General features: G+C 40.9%; 1 protein-coding gene across 1 annotated transcript in view; it reads left to right on the top strand.

The window, feature by feature from the left end:
- LOC124125935 (43 kDa receptor-associated protein of the synapse-like) overlaps nt 1-19355 on the top strand; it is a 39494-nt gene that overhangs the window by 17650 nt on the left and 2489 nt on the right. The window contains exons 2-5 of the mRNA XM_046489340.2: nt 7290-7388; nt 8818-8940; nt 17476-17529; nt 17958-18157. Of these exons, the coding sequence (XP_046345296.1) occupies nt 7290-7388; nt 8818-8940; nt 17476-17529; nt 17958-18157 (476 nt within the window). The remainder of the gene's footprint in view (nt 1-7289; nt 7389-8817; nt 8941-17475; nt 17530-17957; nt 18158-19355) is intronic.

The raw sequence follows: 19355 nt of genomic DNA, 5'->3' as shown, positions 1-19355 counted from the left end.
CAAAATGGGAAATATGGCACAAGTCAAGTCAGGGAATTGCATCAGACATAATTCTGTGTTCGAAAATGTCAGCGTTTCCTGCTCCATCAGTGGCACCTTCACAAACACATGCAAAGGCAAGTCAATTGTTCAACTGACAAAATGGGAAATATGGCACAAGTCAAGTCAGGGAATTGCATCAGACATAATTCTGTGTTCGAAAATGTCAGCGCATCCTGCTCCATCGGTGGCACCCTTCAAAAACAAAAAGATAAAGGCAAGTGAATTGTTCCATTGAACTTACGCGATGAGTGTACACTCGTCTCTGTCACACATTAATTATTCATCACATGGTGTGTTTTATGTGTCTGTCAGGCAATGATAGCTTTCCGTCAATACATTTTGTAATGCAGTCAAAGGTGCATTCGTCAACATGGCCTTACAGAGACCTAATTCACTAATGAAAATGATCGATGTCGGCGGAATTAATGAGGCATATCGTCCACGGGAGGCCTACTATTGAACTGTAATACGGCGGCAGGCTGGTTGGGTTTCGTTGGGCTATGAATGGAACATGGAAATGACTGTTTCCAGTTGATTACTGAGGCTTCATATTATACCGACAAAGGTTTAGTCATCAAATCAGGATTTCTCAGGCCTTGCAGAACATTAAACACGTTCGTTATGGTTGTGTTGATAATTATGGTTTATGGATGTTTGATAATTTATAAATAAACGTTTTCTATGCTAATTTAGTCCCCACCACAAATATCCTAAATAAGACCTTTTTGCATTTACTAGTGTTGACTTTTTACAACTAAAAAAGCACTAGATTAATAAATTTGAATTTTGAATATACATGTATATGTATGTCTTCTAATAACCATCAAACAGCCAATTCCCTTCCACTAATCTATCGACATGAATTAGAGTGAGTGAGTGAGTGAGTATGGTTTTACGCCGCTTTTAGCAATATTCCAGCAATATCACGGCGGGGGACACCAGAAATGGGCTTCACACATTGTACCCATGTCGGGAATCGAACCCGGGTCTTCGGCGTGACGAGCAAAGACATAAATTAGAAATAAAGGAGACCAGTGAGACCGCCTAAGTCTGTCCTACAGACCCTGATACAAATATATATCAAATACAGCCCATGCAAGTCTATCATGTTTGGCAAGTCTAGATCACTGCAGTATCAGGAAAATAAAGAGTCACTGGGCTCCATTTTATTATATTTTTATTAAGATAACTGAACAACTGGGTTTTTTCTGTACGATATGTTCATTTCATGCCTAATCTGTTTCATATTTCGATCTATGCATAAAGATTCAGAGAGACAAAACACTCTCCACAAGACTCTATGGCAAGAGGGATGACTTCAACTTTCCAATAGTCAACTTTCCCTTTATGTCGAGCACACTCCTGCAGCTTCAGCCTTTGGTGTTTACATTTCACAAATTTTGAAGCACATTTGAGCATGCTCTTTCTACCAAGATTTCACAGAGCGTTATACAAAACTTGCTCAGAAGTTGTTGGATAAAGGTTATGACATTCACGGCCTCAGTAAAGCTTTCAAAATGTTTAATTGTATCCTTTTGGAGGACATTTCCCAATTTGACAAAGAATATTTCTGATGCAATTCCCTCTCTTGACATGTGCTATATGTTCCCGTGTTTTTTCAGAACAATTGACTTGCCTGTGCATGTGTTTGTGACGGTGTCACCGGTGGGGCAGAATAGGCTCATTTTTTAGAGAGCATCTGGTATGATCACTATTTAACAGTGAATCATATACACATGCTCATGATATAGTGGGACTCGTACATTCGACTGTTCTGGCAGAAATTTCTTATGCACATGGAAGGAGTTTGGTCCCTTTTATTTTCATGAGAAAATCAACTTACAACATTATATTTCCCTGGTGGGGGACAATTTCATTTTTTTCTGGATACCCCCCCTACACACACACACACACACACACACACACACACACACACAGTGTAAATATAAGTGTATCTGTAATTAGTCTATTGAATCAAAATTAAATTCAAAGCAAACAAATGAAAATGATAATTGTCCATGGAGCATTTCAAGGGAGGATGTATGCTATTTTGACATGATCAAAGCTAACACCCCGAAGTTGACATTTAGATGTACCTACACTACCTACGTTTTGTCATTCGATTAAAAATACCTTTCTTGAAAATGTCGATAATTATTTTGGCATTGTATTCCATTTCATGGTTTTGACAATAATAGAACAATTGTGTCATAAACAACCTCAGTTTAGCTGATATGTGTTATGATGGGAGAGAGTATGTCTCCTATTTCTACAGGTATATTCATTAACTTGTATCTTTGCCAGCAGGTACTGTGAACTTGATTTAGCTTGTTACTGCGTTCATGTACTTTGTTGTTTTATACTATTTAATGCCGCATCTGTACTCGAGCTATATGACGACGGGCTGTAGTTTATCGAGTCTGGGTCAGACAAACCAGTGATTGAAGAAAATAGAACCAGCGTCCTGTTTATTGATACTGATCACGCTTCATACAGATATTGATACACCTGTACATGTACCTACAAGGTAGTGCTGTACAATAAGCATTCTTTATTCTTGATTCGTGTACGTACGCTCCAATTCACTAGTTTTTTGGCAATCGAACTCAGTGTCGGTCGTTTAAGAGAGCAATGAAATCAAATGGTACTATGCCATATTTTCGGACATCCATGGCTATTAAGGTTCGAGGGTTGGCGGTTCCGGTCCGAGGCTATCTCGAAGATGATACCGCCATTGAAATATCAGCAGAACAAGATACTCGTCCCAGCCTCGAGGGTATGATACTAGGAGATAAAGCACCACCTGGGTGATAGCGGAGCTGGTGGGGGAGGGTTGAGGAGGTGGTGGGGGTGTAGGGAGGGGGTCACGTAACCTGCCATGTGGGCCATGTTAACAGTTCGCTCACACGGCAGGAATTGTGGTGGTTGCGTCATATGGGAGCGGTGCCGGTCGGGGATCTGGGACACAGTTATATTTGCGGCGTGTGAAAACCTGCACATGTGTGTTTGTTTAAAGCCAGGTTTCAATACTGATGGAACATACTGACTTGGTGATATAATGCTGTGACAGATATAGTAGGAAGTTGTTACTGTGATAGATGGTATTGAGGAGAGACTTCGTAAATTATCTTTCTATTCATCCATCCATCCATCCAATCCATCCATCCATCCATCCATCCATCCATCCATCCATCCATCCATCCATCCATCTATCTATCTATCTATCTATCAATTTTCTGCTTTAACTTGCATTTTTTTAAACGGGCCTCATGTACACGATAATCAAATTATCAATCTGGAAGTTGGGTAAAATAAAACTACACAACATATTGTACAAATCCCCATAAGATTAAACTGGTCACATTGTCATGATAATTAAAATTAAGAATCTGATAAATGGGTTACACAGAACACTATAATTTTATGTATGATTATATATCAATATGTGTTGTTTAAGGCTCAGCTGTGTGACGTCGGTTTGTAAAAAAATGAATCCCGACAAGATAATCCAGTGATTAATATCATGAGCATCGATCCGCGCAATTGGAGTGCGGTGACATGTAATGAATCAAATCTCAGCCCCCGTCGCCTTTTTATGACTTTTAATGTCATTAAAGTATTACATCTGACGAAAATATTTTTGTGGTCGAAACAGATCTTTTTAAATCACTTCATTGGTTTTTATGAGTTTCTTTGTTCCTCCGCCACTGCGAGCTGGAACCAGCGATCATATATACTAAAAGTCCCTTGTGGATTGACGTCGTAGTTTATTGACAACTCATTTCCTTGACATTGCGCATACTAAACTGTACAGCGGTCAAAGATGACGACGTACGCTTTAAAGAGTTGCGTCCCTTATGCGGTCCAGAATCCTATGGTTCGAATCCAGAGTAGCTCTGATATTGCTTCTTAGTTTTTCAGTACCATTCCCGTGCTCGTGGCATTTACAAAAATGGTAAACATCGCATATATCAATCTCTTTGGGATTCCCCTCACATTAAGCTGATACTCCATGAGGAATACCCAAAAGCCACATGAAGGACGGTCTTGGACGTCTTATGTGAAAACCACAAATGTGGTTATGGTGCTCAAACATCAGACATCGTAATCCTAAATCAGGCCGAATCTGGGATTCGAACCCAGGATTCTGGCACGACTAAGGGACACAACTCTAGAAAATGCAGTGCAAACCCCTAGCACTTTGATTTCCAACCCATTGTCTGCAGTAAAAGGCGACTATGCTTGTCGTAAGAGGCGACTTACGGGATCGGGTGGTCAGGCTCGCTGACTTGGTTGATGCATGTCATCGTATCCCAATTGCGTGCATCGATGCTCATGATGTTAATCACTGGATTGTCTGGTCCAGACTCGATTATTTACAGACCGCCGTCATATAACTGGAATACTGCGGAGTGCTTTGTTAAACAACAAGCAAACAAACAAACACCCCATTGTCAAAGAGTTACGGCGCCATAGACCACAGGTACGACCTTGCTCCAAAGGATTTCCAGGAAGATAACACAGCCATTAAAACATTGGCCATAACTCGGTCCGTCTACTCTGGCGAGGTCTTCATCTTCAAGCCTCCTCTCAGTTCCCTATCCTAATATTATTACCGTGATGAAACGCCTTGGTATTTCCGGAGCTATAAATACACTCATTATAGATACCTAATTATCAATACCATTATACCCAATTGGAGTTCATGCACTGGAATCTGCAGCACACAAGGCCTATGTACAGACGCTTGTGGTGTAGCAGCCTACAGCAGATGTTTAATTTTATAACAAATTCATAATGAGCCTCAATTCGAGAGTTTTCCCCGTTAATTAGCAATTAGGAGAGTCTGATTACCTAGTTCTTATGAAACCCTGATAAGAACACAGAGAAACCGGTGGCCGCGAAATATCAAAGGGGAGACAACTCGTGGTAAAATTTGACAACGATTTACAGTATATCGCAAAACAGTTATCATGTGATGATAAGACATTTGTATTGGGGCACGGGTGGCGCTGTCCCTTGAAGCGCCTTTTTTGGCCATGCAGTGATGTTCGACGTACTTTAAATGAGCCAGACACCTATGATCGTGGGTTCGAATCCCATATTATCTTTCTAGGTTTGTCAGCACCAGACCTCTGTTAAACGTCTAGGACGTGCATAACGTTAACGTTGTCGTAAGAAGCGACTAACGGGATCGGGTGGTCAGGCTCGCTGACTAGGTTGAAGCATGTCATCGTATCCCAATTGCGTTGATCGATGCTCATGATATCAATAACTGGATTGTCTAGTCCAGACTCGATTATTTACAGATCGCCGTCATATAGCTTTAATATTGCTGTGTGCGGCGTTAAACAACAAACAAACAAACAAAATACAAAACAAAAACTTAACGACCTAAGATCATAATTCACTTCTACATCCGTTTTGGTGTAGAACATTATGAGTTGTTTTTCAAATAAAGTAGAAACGATTTAAATAACATTTGGCTCTCGGTGTCACGCGTATCTACTGGCACTGTGACTAATCAACACAAAGCTGAAAAGTGTAGAAAGTTATAACAACTTGAAGTCTATTTCCTATTTAGCTGAAGCAATTTTAATCGTCTTTATCACGATGACCGTTATAGAAATGGCTCACTGGTGCTTAGATAGTGTGAAGTGTCGGCTTGGAGATGGCATTTCTGCTTGAACACCTGACCATACTTGGGGTAGCATTAAGTTTGAAATGTTTGGGATATTCCCACGTCTTGAACATGTGTGTGTGTTTCCAATTTACTTCCGCCATTCCGCGCGTGTCTGTGAATGTAAATATCCCACTCCACGTGCCCTAAAATCTCGCGCAATTCATGCAACACGGGAGCATGCGCGGTGCCAGTCAGAATGTGCGGACGAAGCGTGATAGGTCCTTAGGATTTCATTACATTCAAATATTTATATACTCTACAAGCAAACGTTGATTTGTGGGCATTGCAAGATAGATAAGAGTCAATTTAGTATTCTCCTTACTAGAGAATGCATTTAAACTAAAGCTTAGCAACAACAATTTAAATTATTTTAAATTTATATCTTAGTTTCGCTTGATGATCTGATTGTTTAATTTAGTTTAATCCTGCTAAGAGGCCACATATGATATATACCACTTGAAATCGTCATCGTGTCATGATTTGCCATTGTGTTTTGGGGGATAGCCTTATTCTCTTTTCAAAATGGATAGGGGTAGAGGTGCGTATTTTAATATCCCCGTACCCAAATTATCAAGAACTTGGTCAAACATGTAGAGATCCAACTTGTTTCAAGATTTAATTTCTGCATCCTTGCCACAGCTGTGCTGCTCTTTTATAAATGAATATATGAGCCAAAGGTCAACTGACCAATTGTGAGTGAGTGAGTGAGTATGGTTTTACGCCGCTTTTAGCAATATTCCAGCAATATCACGGCGGGGGACACCTGAAATGGGCTTCACACATTGTACCCATGTCGGGAATCGAACCCGGGTCTTCGGCGTGACGAGCGAACGCTTTAACCACTAGGCTACCCGACCGTCCCTGACCAATTGTGAAACTGGACAGATCACATATGAAGAATTCAGGATACGAAAAGTCTTTCTTGATTAACGTTTAGAAGTTCAGGATGACGAACACGTACCGGAAACAAACTGAACTTTAGGTTCATTGGTCAAGGATAAAAAGATATTCATAACGTCATTGAAACTTTCACCCGTGAAGATCCGGGTCAGAATAGGTCTACAGCAATCCATACTTGCCGTAAAAGGTGACTATGCTTGTTTGTAAGAGGCGACTAACGGGATCGGGTGGTTGATGCATATCCTCCCTATCCCAACTGCGTAGATCAATGCTCATGATGTAAATCACTGGAATGTCTGGTCCAACTCGATTATTTACAGACCGCCGAATAGCTTGAATATTGCTGAGTGCGGCGTTAAACAACACATAAACAAACAGTAATGTAATGCGTCTCTATCAACATTTAAGACAACCCCTGCAACTTTGTTTTAAAATCGGATCAAGAGCAAAAGTGTCGAAAGAACGTTACCATTGTGCGGAATTAAACAACAAACAAACAAACAAACATTAATAAAATTATATAACCCCCGAGCCATAAGTATGTACCCATTATTAGGTGTTACGTTATTTGATAATCCTGCCGGTTCCACTGGTCAAGGCCACGTGTGTCTCTGTATATTTGTTATCATTTGAGGTTTGCCTGACCGGTGTCCGTCTATTGCAGGACGCTATGAAGCTGGCCATGTTGTATGGGGACCGCCCCGTCCAGGCTAGGTGCCTACTGACCTTCGCAGACATCCACAGGAAGCGGAACGACCTGGAGGTGCGTATTGGCCGTATTGGTTGTCCTTGACGTACTGGTCGTCCATGACGTATTGGACGTACTACAGGTTTTTTTTCTGTAAACATATCCTCCAAGTGTAGTATGTTTCCACAGCTTCGTTTTGAGCCCTATACGAATGATATATATATATATATATATATATATATATATATATATATATATATATCTGTGTGTGTGTGTGTGTGTGTGTGTGTGTGTGTGTGTGTGTGAGAGAGAGAGAGAGAGAGAGAGAGAGTGTGTAGCTGCATGTGATGATAAGACATTTGTATTCGGGACTCTGGTGGCGCTGTCGCTAAAGCGCCTTTATTCGCCATGCAGTGGTGTTCAACGTCCTTTAGGTGAGTCCTACACCTATGATCGTGGGTTCGAATCCCGTATTATGTTTCTAGGTTTGTCAGCACCAGACCTGTGTTAAACGTCAAGGACCTGCATAACGTAAACGTTGTCGTAAGAGCCGACTTACGGGATCGGGAGGTCAGTCTCGTTGAAGCATGTCATCGTATTCCAATTGCGTTGATCGATGCTCATGATGTCAATCACTGGATTGTCTGTTCCAAACTCGATTATCAACAGATCGCCGTCACATAGCTGGAATATTGCTGAGAGCCGCGTTAAACAGCAAACACACGAACAAACAAAACAAACAAACTTGTTAGCCAGCCCAGTCTCGATGTTTTACAGGCAGCGGTAATAATATGGGTGACATCGACATGAAACAACATGTTTGCTGTTTGTTTGTTTGTTTTTTAACGCCGCAATCAGCAATATTCCACCTATGTAACGGCGGTCTGTAAATAATCGAGTCTGGACCAGACAATCAAGCATTGTGGCCTGTTCTGACAACCAAAGGTTGCTGAAGAGCTTTTCGAACCCGGATCTTCACGGGTCGAAACAAAATAAAGGTTATCCGACGGTGATATATTTAATCCGGGTAATATAGTTGTGTTTTGGACCACAAGTGTGCAGTTTTCGCGACTCTAATAAGCCCAGTAAAGTTTTGAAAACGTTTGTAATCTTTTGGTAAAATCCAATTTTCAAGTGTATACTTTCTTTTGTATGGAAGTTTTTCCCGCCTCGGTATCATCGGACCAGACAATCCAGTGATTGTCGATTGATGTCATGAACATTGATCCACGCAATTGGGAACGATGGCATGCATCAACCAAGTCAGCGAGCCTGACCACCCAATCCCGTTTGTCGCCTCTTACGACAAACACAGAAACTATTCTTATACGACAAGCATGGGTTGCTGAAGACCTATTCTAACCCGGATCTACACGGGTAGGTGAAACAACACCCATTCACATACATGAAAATACTTTTGTATACAGGAAACCGAATTAAATGTTCCTTTGTGGTTCTGTACATTTGGTTTCATCTTGACATGATTCTGTATGTGTCTTTCCAGCGAGCCAGCCCTCGCTATGAGTCGGCGTACAGCATCATGTCTGAGACAGGAGACCGTCTGGGTCAGGTAGAAGCCCTCAGTGGGATGGCCAAGACAGCCACGAGTCAGCGGGACCTTGCCAAGGTAAGGCGGTTATAGTTATGTCTTGGTTTACGGATCCACTGAGATTAGGAATGTCGAATAAAATACAGTTTAAGCATTTTTTTATGAACGCCGAACCTGAAAACGAATAAATTGTTTCCTTGTTTGACGGGGGCACGGGTGGCCCAGTCGTCTAAGGCGCCGCGATTCGCTGTGCAGAGTTGCGTCCCTTGGGCACGCCAGAAACCTATGATTGTGGGTTTCGAATCCCGGTTCGCCCCGATTATGTTTCTAGGTTTGTCAGCAACATACCCGTGCTCTTGGGTTTCACCGAACTGGTAAACGTCTGAGACCTGCATCACTTCGGGCTTTCCTACCACAATAAGCTGACACGCCGTGATATAACTTGAATACTGTTAAAAGCGGCGTTAAACCCAACTCACTCACTCACTCCTTGTTTGACTGAGAAAAGTCGTAAATGTTCAGTGACCCGTAACTGTTTGCTCAAATACTATTCATGGTTTCACCTGCTCTCTAAGCAGTGTGTGGTGGTGTTCCCACGTGAACGCTTTAACAGTTAGAACATCCATTAATATTTGATAAAGATGATTATATGAAACATTTTATTCATTATTGGATTGTTTTGGTCTCAACCTACTGACTCTATTTCTTTCAAAAATACTTGAAGAGTCAACTACAAAAGAACTGTTTGGACCGAAAAATTACAACTGCTAATCCAAACCCAGCCCGACCACCGACCCCCCAACACACACACCCTAAAAGTTATATTTTGTTGTTCAACGCCGCACTATTCCAGCTTTTAAACAGCGGTCTGTAAATAATGGAGTCTGGGCCAGACAATACAGTGATTGATATCATGAGCATCGATCCACGCAGTTGGGATAAGATGACATGCATCAACCAAGTCAGCAAGTCTGACCACCAGATCCCGTTAGTCGCCTCTTACGACAGGCATAGTCACCTTTTACGCCCCTTAAAAGTAAGCAGCGGAATCTGACGTAATTCAAAATTAACACATGGAATCTGTTTCGTCGGATAGTCGAGACTGGTTATTCTCTGATGTTTTATATTTTTATTTTTATTCCGCACACCGACCATAGCTTTTGAGTTATAAATGCGTAAAACACCAAATGAAAACAGATAGGCCTAAATGTTAACCAAAACGTCTCATCTTGATGCGGAACACAAACAGTATGGGTAGTCAACGGATGTCTAGACATGTTAGCACTGTTCATTTCAAATTCCTATTTTAGATTATGTTCGTTCGTTGTGCCAGTGATTGGGGCGTTTGGTCGGTTAATGTGGGGAAAACAAACTTTAATTGAACAAAGAGAGGGGGGTAGCGGATTCGTAACTGTTTTAATTAAATTATCACATGTAAATTTTAAAAGTAACTTTGCATTTGCCTTTGGCAATGTCAACACCCGTTAATCCGATTTACTACATCCCAACTATAATTAAGATTTTGTTCTCTCGTGTTGCTTCAGCGTTATCACAATTGTTATCGACACAGGAAATTAGTCCGTAGATATTATGCAAGAAATGACACGGAAAAGAAAACTGGAAACGTTAACACGATATTGGTCGATTAAACTAAACCTCTAGGAAATAGAAAGTATACACTTGAAATTTGGATTTGACAAAAAAAATACAAACGTTATCAAAACTTTACTTGGTTGAAAACATTGCAAACTTAAGGTCCGAAACAGAACTATTTTACCCGTATCAAATACATCACCATCGAATAACCATTTCTTGTTTGTTTCATTTTTAGCCACCATCATTTTTTTTCAGTGAATGGATGAAGTGGGTTCGTTGACCTACAGGTGTAGCTGAACCATATGTGAATTATCGAACCCTCTCTGACTACACTGTACAATATAAACTTAATATCTTCACAAATGTATTACTTGGACGAATTGCGTTTGTATACTTGCATGTGCATAGCAATGCAGATCCTTAAATTTTGCATTGTATTGACCTATTCATTATTGACATACAATTTATCATAATTATAATTCATGGACGCGTAATTCTCAATTTCATGTTCCATATATAACAGAACAAACGCCTCCAAGTCTATCGACGTATTTGGACTTCATTGACACAATAGTTTCACCGTATCAATCATCTTCATTTGTGAATGGGAATTGACGTATGCGTTGTGTGGCGGTTGTTATCGCATAACCGACACGTGAATACAAACCTTTAACCAGGTCGATTATCCGCCGAAACAGAATCCATTGAGCGTTGACGGCAAAATAGCGGTGAAAATGATACGAATGGATGAATGATCAGTAATGACACCAGGTGTTCGCGAAAAGGGCAAGCATGTCCTGCCCTACCGGTAGTACTCACACAATTTACAAGTATAAAAAAGTAAATGTTTGTTGTCTGAAGGCACACAGCTGTACTCCTGCCACACGACGGTGGCCTGTAAACACATCAGACAATCAAGTGATGGACCAGAAAACAACCCAGTCCCACGACTGCTAAATAAAAGCCACAAACCCCTTTCCATATTCATAAGAAATCTCTGAGTCTAGTGCACGATTCCAATATTATCATGAGAATGTGTTTACGAATCACTATTAAATCGTGATGATACCAGGTGTTCGCTAAAAGGTGAGTGTATCCTGCCCCACCGGTGGCACCCGCCCCAAACACATGCAAAGGCAAGTCAATTGTTCGCCTGAAAAACACACGTGAAAACATGGCACAATTCAAGATAGGTAATTGCATCGGACATCATTTTTGTCACTGATTTGAAATGTCCTCCCCATGTCTACCATAAAACTTTCTGAGAGCTTAAATGTCGTAATCTTGATCAAACAACTTCCGAGAAAGAGTCGTATGAAGCTCTTTGAAATCTTGGAAGAAAGAGAATGCTCGAATGAGCCTCAAAATTTGTGAAATGTAAACACCAAAGGCTGGAGCTACATATATACTGCTGGACATACAGGGCAACACATCATATGGATGGTCCATCTGCAACTGGGCACACTATATTAGTGCCCATGATGTACTAACGACAATTGTAGAACGATGCGAGTGATTATGAGTTAGTCGCGGTAAACGTCGTGTTAAAACAGTATTTTTTTTCAGTTACATAAAGTGACGCTGGCTACAGATGTTAACGACTTGGTGAAACGGACGAGAAATACCAATAAATGACATGATCGTCTTTCTACCATATACACACACTAATGTTTATAATTTGCCCGGGATGTGTAACACATGTGTATAGCAGTGTAACACATGTGTATAGCATCCTGACGTGTGTGTATATTCACTGATGATTTACCTGATACTTAGTGTAAGATTCCGGCGTAGAATAGTGTAATGTATATACACTTCTTGTCGTTAAAGGTGCGCTACGATTCTCTCAAATCGGCAGCGTTGCGTATTGGTGTGGTCGCATCCTCCTTCAATGTCAACCTTGACTTCTTCTAAAACGTCGCAAAATGACGCCACAGAAAAAAAAAACATCTCCCTGAACATGGAAACCAAGTACCTCACTCACTCTGAACATGACAACCCGTGTATCTCACTCACTCTGAATATGACAACCGTGTATCTCAGTCACTCTGAATATGACAACCGTGAATCTCACTCACCCTGAATATGGCAATCTGTGTATCTCACTCATTCTGAATATGACAGCCGTGTATCTCAGTCACTCTGAATATGACAACCGTGAATCTCACTCACTCTAAATATGACAATCTGTGTATCTCACTCACTCTGAAAATGACAAGCCGTGTATATCACTCACTCTGAACATGCCGACCAAGTATCTCACTCACTCTGAATATGACAACCTGTGTATCTCACTCCCTCTGAGAATGACAATCTGTGTATCTCACTCACTCTGAACATGACAATCTGTGTATCTAACTCACTCTGAATATGACAACCTGTGTATCTCACTCCCTCTGAACATGACAATCTGTGTATCTAACTCACTCTGAATATGACAACCGTTTGTCTCACTCACTCTGAATATGACAACCGTGTCTCACTCACTCTGAACATGACAATCTGTGTATCTAACTCACTCTGAACATGCCGACCAAGAATCTCACTCACTCTTAACATGACAATCTGTGTATCTAACTCACTCTGAATGTGATAACCGTGTGTCTCACTCACTCTGAATATGAAAATCTGTGTATCTCATTCACTCTGGACATGCCAACCAACTCTCTCACTCACTCTGAACATGACAATCCGTGTATCTCTCTCACCCTCAATATGACAACCTGTGTATCTCACTCACTCTGAATATGACAATCTGTGTATCTCACTCACTCTGAATATGACAATCTGTGTATCTCACTCACTCTCAACAGGCCGACCAAGTATCTCACTCACTCTCAACAGGCCGACCAAGTATCTCACTCACTCTCAACATGCCGACCGAGTATCTCACTCACTCTGAATATGACAACCCATGCATCTCACTCACTCTGAATATGACAACCCATGCATCTCACTCACTCTGAACATGACAACCCATGCATCTCACTCACTCTGAACATGACAACCCATGCATCTCACTCACTCTGAATATGACAACCTATGCATCTCACTCACTCTGAACATGACAACCCATGCATCTCACTCACTCTGAATATGACAACCCATGCATCTCACTCACTCTGAACATGACAACCCATGCATCTCACTCACTCTGAACATGACAACCCATGCATCTCACTCACTCTGAATATGACAACCTATGCATCTCACTCACTCTGAACATGACAACCCATGCATCTCACTCACTCTGAACATGACAACCCATGCATCTCACTCACTCTGAACATGACAACCCATGCATCTCACTCACTCTGAATATGACAACCTATGCATCTCACTCACTCTGAACATGACAACCCATGCATCTCACTCACTCTGAATATGACAACCCATGCATCTCACTCACTCTGAACATGACAATCTGTGTATCTCACTCACTCTGAACATGACAACCCATGCATCTCATTCACTCTGAATATGACAACCCATGCATCTCACTCACTCTGAACATGACAACCCATGCATCTCACTCACTCTGAACATGACAACCCATGCATCTCACTCACTCTGAACATGACAATCTGTGTATCTCACTCACTCGGAATATGACAACCCGTTTATCTCTCTCACTCGGAATATGACAATCTGTGTATCTCACTCACTCGGAATATGACAACCCGTTTATCTCTCTCACTCGGAATATGACATTCTGTGTATCCCACTCACTCGGAACATGACAACTCGTGTATCTCACTCACTCGGAATATGACAACCTGTGTTTCTCACTCACCCTAAACATGACAATCTGTGTATCTCACTCACTCGGAATATGACAACCCGTTTATCTCTCTCACTCGGAATATGACATTCTGTGTATCTCACTCACTCGGAACATGACAACCCGTTTATCTCACTCACTCGGAATATGACAACTCGTGTATCTCACTCACTCTGAATATGACAACCTGTGTTTCTCACTCACTCTGAGCATGACAATCTGTGTATTTCATTCACTCTGAACATGACAATTAATCTGTGTACCTCACTCACTCTGAATGTGACAACCGTGTGTCTCACTCACTCTGAACATGACAACCTGGTTGTTGCCATGTCATCACTGTTAAACGTCATCAATACGCTTAATAAAAATCGTTCAAGGAGACAAACTAGCTTTACCTAAGGAAAAACGTTGATAAATTTAACAATTTCACTGTACCCCGATAGATGGGACATTTACCACATTCGTCCTTATTACAGGCGTTTTGCTTAGGTAGGCAGTAAATTGCCATAGAAATGTAAACTATATAGTGCACACATCAGCACAATTAAACACGGGATAGGTGTCATGTATCAAAACTTCGGAAGTCAACAATGACCCGAGGTGATCTGGGGCACTTGAAAATAACGAAAACATCACTTACACAAGGTAATGTCATTTGCGCATGCGCGTGTTTAACGTGACAGGATCCAATGTGACGAATGTTGCACAGGATATGACAAGATCATCACAACATAATACCCCACGTGCACATATACATAGTTTTGTTAATTACATGGGACGAGTCTCGCAAGAAGCCAGTTCCTGGCCACATCGGAACGGCATCATCTGCAACTCCAGAAAGCGTTTCCCACAGAAAAAATCCGTTTATTTTGGTCTATAAGTCTAAACTTGAAAACTCAATCTAGTATTTAGACGCATGCTCGTGAATCCCGACCAATGAGGTAACAGACCTGTCCCAAAATAACGCGCTCGTGCGCTTCGAGATGGAGCTGGGGAGTGTGTGAGCGAGGCGATGTAACGCGACCTCCGTGGGAAAGCTTCGGAATGTTCTGCTCTGGTCTTTTTATAGCTCCTGATTGCTGTAGGTCTTACTCGTGTTTTCGGTTGTATTCGGGATAACACAAGGTGCTATGTTTAGCTGTGGGATCGTTACGTGTAGCCCCAGTGCTGGTGTGTGTCCGCAAAGAGCATAATGTATTTCAGGGTCTGAAGCTCACCTTTCGATTACTGGACAAAGTCCATTTCACTTTCGGTGACGGAATGTGCGCCGCTACCACTGAGTGATTGAATGACGATTAACGCCGCACCAATGTTCCGACTATGTGTCATGTGTCCAGTTACTCTGTCCTAGCAAAGAAGTGGATGACAGCATGAAGAACGTGTGTCATGTGTAATTGGGGCACGATCATACACCCGTAAAGATCCGGGGTAGAATAGGTCTTCAGTAAACCATGCTTGCCGTAAAAGGCGACTATGCTTGTTGTAAGAGGCGACTAACGTGATCGGATGGTCAGGCTCGCTGACTTGGTTGATGTATGTCATCGTATCCCAATTGCGTGGATCAATTCGCATGATGTCAATCACTGGATTGTCTGGTCCAGACTCGATTATTTACAGATTGCCGTCATACCGTTCGAATATTGCTGAGTGCGGCGTTAAACAAAAACAAACAAACAAACATGTACAACAATAGTCAGGATACATATTCCGAGGTAAACAACGTAATACGGCAGTTTTCATATGATTAAATATAGTATACCCGACACACTCTAAGTAATACATTACCCGAGTGTACATTCCCGCAAACTACATTCTAGTTCAGCCAGTTAAACAACGTAACAAGGTTGACGGAATATGGCATAATCTATTGACAGCAGTAGTACAATGGGAATATCTAATATATACACACAAGTATGAGTGAGTGAGTGAGTTAAATTTTACATCACATCGGCAATATTTCAGTCATATAGCGATGGGAACTAGGTATTAGATTTAAAATATCTATCGACAAAGGACAGGTATTGCCAAGGGCAATAGTAAGGTTTCTTACCTGAGTGAATATACAGTGAGTTTATTTGACAGCCACAGAATGATTTATGACTGTCTGTCGTCCGTATTTATATCTATTCTAGCTACTACAGATAATCTCATTAACTGTTTTAACTGGCGATAAAATTGTTTTGGGGAACTTCAGTGGCGCTTTCTAGATAGAATTGTATAACTTAGTTTGACCGAGGCATTGATGATAAAGGTGTTAATGATTCAAGTTTAGTAAAAATAATTGTTTACCAGCTACTAGTATGCAACGAATGTATTCATGGTGATTTGATAAGGGTAGATGATAAACAGCTGCAGATACAGATAAAGATATTTACTTCTTACATTTGTTTGCCAAACTCTTTCTGATCAGCACAATGTGATACTTATATGCGGCTCCTGTCTGATATGCGTTATCGGGTTGGTCCTTGGCAGACTAAGGGTAATGGATCGTAGTCGTTAGTTGTAATATTCCCTTAGTTCATAATCTCCAATTCTTAATATGTGGCATTTAACGTAATAAAATATTTATCAAACTTTGTCCATTTTCCCCATGTTAAAAGTTGTCTCCAGGACGTTCTTCATGTGTTCAGGCCAGACTTTTGTTGACGGTGTTTTTACCGAAAGAAATAAGTCTGTAGGTCTATCAATAGACTAACATTTAGTCTCTGAAATCTTATATCACACAATATCCTTCTTGACTCTAAAAATATATAAAAAATCCCTATGCTGATTTCAGAGGTAGCTTGAGCTGTCTAGACTTGCTTTTGTATACATTTCTAGATTATTTTTTTTTTCATAAAATAAATATATTCCACGGTCATGGTGCAGGACTAGTCTATAAAATGAAATAAAAAATATTCCAATTACAAAGATTTAGTTTGATTTCCTCAAAATGGTAAGAGTGGTTGAAGATAATTGTTTAACAGGTTTTAGTTATAGTATAAGTATAATTATATTAAATAATTAATTGCTTAGTGATAGCGACAGTACATGGAGGGTTTTTTAATCATTGAACACATTCTTTTTCAAGTTTTCGTTTTCAAATTTCACGTTTTTGGAGTCGACGGCTCATAAACCAAGATTTAGAAAAATGTCTGACTTCATTAGCTACATGCACACAGATCTACAGCTGAAAGGTTTGTAATCATTATTAGCTAGCAACAAAATTATATTTGTATATCCCTCTTTTTCAGGCAACAGAGTTGAATGTGAAAGCACTAGATATTGCCCAGAAGATTGGGAATAAGGTACGTATTCAATAACCCTAACTGTAAATTGTGTCCAGTTTATCACTGTAAGGTTTATAGTTCTCCATCTATAAGCTGTATACAAGATTATAAATGTCGGTCAAAAGAAACTATTCCCCTGAAAATTGGATTTTACCAACAAATTAAAAACGTTGTCAGAACGTTCCTTTGCTAAAAACAGTCGCCGAAACACGACAAAGTTAAGGTTCAAAACGCAATTACGAAACATCATGTAAGCCGAATATTTTCTTGTTTGTTTCAGTTTTAGCCACCATCAAACATTGGTGTATACTTTCTTTTGCCCGACAGTTCAGTTGTATGTCAATACAGGTTCAAGCGTCGTGAATTGCATCCTCTATCCTGAACCTAGAGTAACATTTCCTCAACTTATGTTGATAACGTTTCAGAATTTCTATGTTTTATCGTAGTTGGAGATGTTACGGTGCCACGCCAGACTGAGGACGTTGTACGCTGCCACTGGAGATGAAACCCTGGCCCATCGTCATTTCTCTGTTCTCCGGCAGTTGTTGGACGAGATGGAGCTCCTGTGTGGCGTCTGTGATGAAGTTGTCGGAGAGCGCCCAGAGAAGTTAGACGCCCTTCGCTGTGGGCACTTCATACACGGCCGGTGAGGAAATGCGGACATAAAGATATGAATTGTCAGTGCAAGAGAATAACCAGACTAGATTGTCTGCCGAAACAGATTCCCCTTGCCGTAGAAATTATATGAATGGTATGTTTGTTTGTTGTTTAACGCCGCACTCCGCAATATTCCAGCTATATGACGGCGGTCTGTAAATAATCGAGCCTGGACCAGACAATCCAGGGATTGAGATCATGAGCATTGATCCACTCAATTAGGATACGATGACATGCATCAACCAAGTCAGCGAGCCTGACCACCCGATCCTGTTAGTCACCTCTTACGACAAGCGTAGTCGGCTTTAACGGCAAGCATGGGTTGCTGAAGATCTATTCTACCCCGGAATCTTCACGGGTCCTTGTGAAATGTAGACACCAAGGGTTGGAGCTGCAGGAATATTGCTCGACATATGGAAAGTTGACTGTTGGAAAGTTTAAGTCATTCCTCTTGAGGGGAGTGTCTTTGCATAGTTTACTGGTATTTATACATTTTTTATTAAACATGATTTCACTGGACTTTCGGTGACAGCAGCGAAAAAAAATTCACTTTAAAATATGTAACAGCTTTTGAGATATCATCATTATGACGCATAATCGGACCACTGAAAATCATTGATGACACCAGGTGTTCGCGAAAAGGGTAGGCATGTCCCACCCTATCGGTAGCACCAGCCATTCATACAATTTGCATAAAAATAAGTATCTATTGCTTGACGCAGCACAGCAGTACTCCAGTCATGTAACGTCAGTCTGTAAACAAATCAGACAATCAAGTGATCGATGAACCAGAAAATCCAGTGATTTGTTGAAATTATGAAATTAATAAAAACGGTATGTAAAATGAAGCTTATTTTCAAAATGACGAGGTCATTTTGTTGTTTTTAAATCAATAAGCAAAAGAGCGCTAGCAATCGTGGCTGCAGTGCCTCAGCTAGGAAAGATAACTGACTCTTCTGTTGGTGTCCCGACAATCGGATTTCACAGAAACAAACGAAAACCGGATTTGTAAACCCGTCAAAACCAACCTCTACTGAGCTAGTGAATAGAAAGTCGACGACACGTCACATTTAAGTTTATGCTGAGAAGCGATTGTTTAGTTTCTCATGGTCTGTACGTAGCATGTGAGTTGTCGTATACTTTAATTCTCATTGGACAGGAACAGTGATATCTTTAAATACGGTAAT

The sequence above is a fragment of the Haliotis rufescens genome, unplaced genomic scaffold (genome assembly GCF_023055435.1).
Source record: "Haliotis rufescens isolate VD_foot unplaced genomic scaffold, xgHalRufe1.0.p SCAF_5, whole genome shotgun sequence".
Classification (NCBI taxonomy): Eukaryota; Metazoa; Mollusca; class Gastropoda; order Lepetellida; family Haliotidae; genus Haliotis; species Haliotis rufescens.
The sequence above is the reverse complement of the archived record's forward strand: the minus strand, read 5'-3'. Positions and strand labels throughout refer to the sequence as shown.